Below are 3,340 nucleotides of genomic sequence, written 5' to 3'. Positions count from 1 at the left end.
AAAAAAAATCTTATAATCTTGTTTTAAGGAAATTCAAACAAAATCTTGTCTTTATATTATTAAATTATAGCTTTGTACATCAAAACTTATAATTAATTAAATTTCATAGTTGTATCCTAGTTTTCCTTTGATTTGTTAGTTAATTTTTTTTTTCTATAACTTGATCCTAATTTTATTGATTAGTTAAGATTCATTTATAAAATAATTGAGAAAAGAGATGAAAGAACTACGATTTTATCAGTTAAATCTTAGGTTCACAGACATGGTGATCTTGGGAGTAGCTGGGTCAAACCTGGAGAATAACAGGGGTGATTTATGCTTATTTCTTGGATGTAAGACAGACAATTACAAAAAAAAAAAAAAAAAAAAAAGAAGAAGAAGAGGGATTTTCCAAGAGATGAAGAGAATAGAACCCTAAGGCACAAATTCTGCTTTGCTATCACGTACTGAAATAAGAAGGATTTTTCTGCAGTTAAACAAGAAGCCACCAATACCAAAATTCTTTGAAGCGCTTATTGATTGGCTATTCTAACTCATACAACTAGCTAGGTTTTAGACACCTTTCCTGCTGCAATACTAATGATGTACTCGATCTCATCTGCAACTTCTTTCATTGAAGGTCGATTCTGCCTCTTGTCATCCAAGCAAGCTGCCGCCAGGGATCCCAATGCTTTCATTGTTTCCAGTTCCAGCTTGCTAGCACCTTCCTTAAGCACCGGATCAATGACTTCCATCAGTCTATCTTCCTCAATCACGTTCTTTATATACACCACCAGGTTCACATTTTCTTCTTCTCGGTTAAAATCAATAGCCTTCTTTGAGGTCAATACCTCCAGTAGAACAACTCCAAAGCTATAAACATCACTTTTATCAGTAAGCTGAAAGTTACGGTAATATTCTGGGTCAAGATAACCAAGGGTCCCCTGAGCACAGGTGAAGATATGGCTATCGCTGCTTTCACTTGCCTCCACCAGCCTAGAAAGCCCGAAGTCAGAAACTTTGGCATTGAGTCTTTCATCAAGTAAAATGTTGCTGGACTTCACATCACGATGGTAAATGGGAGGCACGGCTGCAGAGTGAAGATAGGTTAGACCTTCTGCAGTTTGATATGCAATGCGGAGCCTTCGTTGCCAGTTGAGTGAAGTCCACTTGCCAGAATGGTGACAATGAAGGTGATCAAAGAGGGTTCCATTAGGGATATACTCATAAATCATGATAGGTTGCTCAAGCTCGACACAACAACCCAGGAGTCTTACAAGGCTTCTGTGATTGACCTGGCAAAGAATTCGAACCTCGTTAATAACTTGATCGATGCCTTTGGTGTTTCCAAGCTTGGCTCTCTTGATAGCTGTTACAGTTCCATCATCAAGAATGCCCTTGAAGACCTCACCAAAGCCACCTGCACCGATGAGGTTGTCTTTGGAGAAATTGCTGGTTGCTTTTGTTATCTCCTTTCCTGTAAAGATCCTGGCTGATTTGCCACTATGTTTGGCATTTAACATCTCTTTTCGCTCTTTTATCAAATTCTTTTGTGCTCTTTTTGACCGATTTTGCTTCTTGAGGAATAAACCACCACCTAGGACCATGACTAGGACTGCAACCGCTCCAACTGCTGCACCTGAAATGATTTAAAAGACGAACCAATCAACCAGCGAAGAAAATATCATTGCGGTTATTTGTTCATATAAATGAAAAGAAATCATTGTTGTTACCTAATATATTTACACAATTATATGAAATATTCAACTACTCTATGAGACAATGCACGTTTTTGACATGGAAACACTATGGAGCAAAACTGCAAAAGCAAAAACTTGATTTGGAGGTTGTGCGTGCAGCTTAATTCTGATAATTTTTTTTTTTAAAAAAAAAAGAAAGAAAAGAAAACTAAGATCATTTCACTTAATGGGAGATATAACGTACCTGCAAAGACCACTGTCTTTTTCTTTCTTTTTTTGCAAACTTTTCCAGGAACACACTTCAAATCTACGAAAGGAGAAGATTATAAATGGCAAGAGTGAGATTGACTGGAAAACACCCTTCAGGTTTTGAAGAAAAATTAAGAAAAAACAAGAAACGGTCAGAAAATTTAAATATTAAACTCACTTTGACACAATCCGTTGATGGGGTCCCAATTAAACCCAGCATCACAGAAGCACCTTTTCTGTCCTAAGCTGATCGGATCAGGCAGACATTTTGAGTACAACAAGTCCTTGCAGTCTACTGGGATCTTGCAAATTGGCTCCTTTGGAAACGCCCATTCGATCTCCACACCAGGCTCAGGCCATTTCTTGATCATTCCCACCTCCTTAACATCCAAGTTGACAAAGCTCTGATATGCTGCACACCCTCCTTCATAGACCTTAATCATATATGCACTCTGTAAGCCAGTACTAGTCTCGAATGTACAGCACACTGGTGCACTAGCACAGGCTGCAGCGTTCCCTTGAATATAGTTATGACAAATGCTACCAGTTGCACAATCTATGGGTGGTTTCAAGTGCAAAATTTCATTTTTACAATTAAGCAACAAGATTGTGTTACTATTAGTGATGCTAAAGGGGAGATTTTGATTGAGCTGGATTCCTTGGCTATGAAAATCACTTGAGATGCAAGTCTCATTTGCTAGGCTTGCAGGTCTAATAACTATCCGTCGGAGTACTGGGTTAATGGACGCGATCAAGTAGGATGATCCATTTAGAGCATCGAACCATAATTTTCCTAAAGAACACCTGAGCTTGTACTGTTGGTTGCCACAATCTGGCCCAGTGCTTAGTGGAAATGGCACCGGAGTAAGGCCACAATTCCCACAAAGCTGCACGGCTGTGGCACTCCAGGAACATGATAACAGTGTAACCATAAGAATCAACATTGATAGGATGCTCTTCTCCATCGATAAGGTCTATAGATGCAGAAAGCACAATAGGGAGGCAAAGCCTGATAATAAACTATGGTACACACTCCTACTACATGTTTCGATATTCTTATATACTGAATAGGACTTATGATAGTGTAAAGACACAACTGGTCAAGCTAGTCCTCTTTCCTGATTGGATACGAGGGATGGACAATTTTGTCTTTCAATCAATTACGACCCGAGAGTGACTTTATTCGAAATGCGCAAAACAAGGGACATCTGTCCAAGTTCTTGCGTTGTACAATGCTAGTTTAGGTTTTCTGAAAATGGGTAGCATTTTCTTAGGAAGATACGTAATTAGTTCAATGTTTTAGAAACGAAAATGGTGATTGTCGTGCTTGAGGATCAGTCCCTTGTTAAAGAAGGAGGCACATGCATATTCCCACCTCACAGCTCATATATATATATATATATAACTCATGG

At 38.7% G+C, this 3,340-nt stretch overlaps 1 protein-coding gene across 1 annotated transcript; it reads right to left on the bottom strand.

Annotated features, from left to right (window-relative positions):
- Positions 1 to 517: 517 nt before the first annotated feature.
- On the bottom strand, positions 518 to 2,893 carry LOC118048485 (wall-associated receptor kinase-like 20). Its single transcript, XM_035058178.2, has 3 exons — positions 2,107 to 2,893; positions 1,924 to 1,986; positions 518 to 1,618 (listed from the first exon to the last, which is right to left on the bottom strand). The coding sequence occupies exons 1-3, from the start codon at positions 2,891 to 2,893 to the stop codon at positions 546 to 548; spliced, it is 1,923 nt and encodes a 640-aa protein (XP_034914069.1). The 3' UTR covers positions 518 to 545.
- Between the last annotated feature and the right edge of the window lie 447 nt (positions 2,894 to 3,340).

Source organism: Populus alba, chromosome 6, assembly GCF_005239225.2.
Source record: "Populus alba chromosome 6, ASM523922v2, whole genome shotgun sequence".
Taxonomy (NCBI): Eukaryota; Viridiplantae; Streptophyta; class Magnoliopsida; order Malpighiales; family Salicaceae; genus Populus; species Populus alba.
Note: the sequence above shows the minus strand (reverse complement) of the source record. Positions and strands in the feature narration are given on the sequence as shown.

Excerpts from the sequence above, each read along its gene's own strand:
- LOC118048485 (XM_035058178.2), bottom strand. The coding sequence starts at position 2,893 with ATGGAGAAGAGCATCCTATCAATGTTGATTCTTATGGTTACACTGTTA. Across the intron at positions 1,987-2,106 it reads CATCAACGGATTGTGTCAAA|ATTTGAAGTGTGTTCCTGGA; the intron begins GTGAGTTTAATA and ends CTCCTTTCGTAG. Across the intron at positions 1,619-1,923 it reads AAAGACAGTGGTCTTTGCAG|GTGCAGCAGTTGGAGCGGTT; the intron begins GTACGTTATATC and ends AAATCATTTCAG.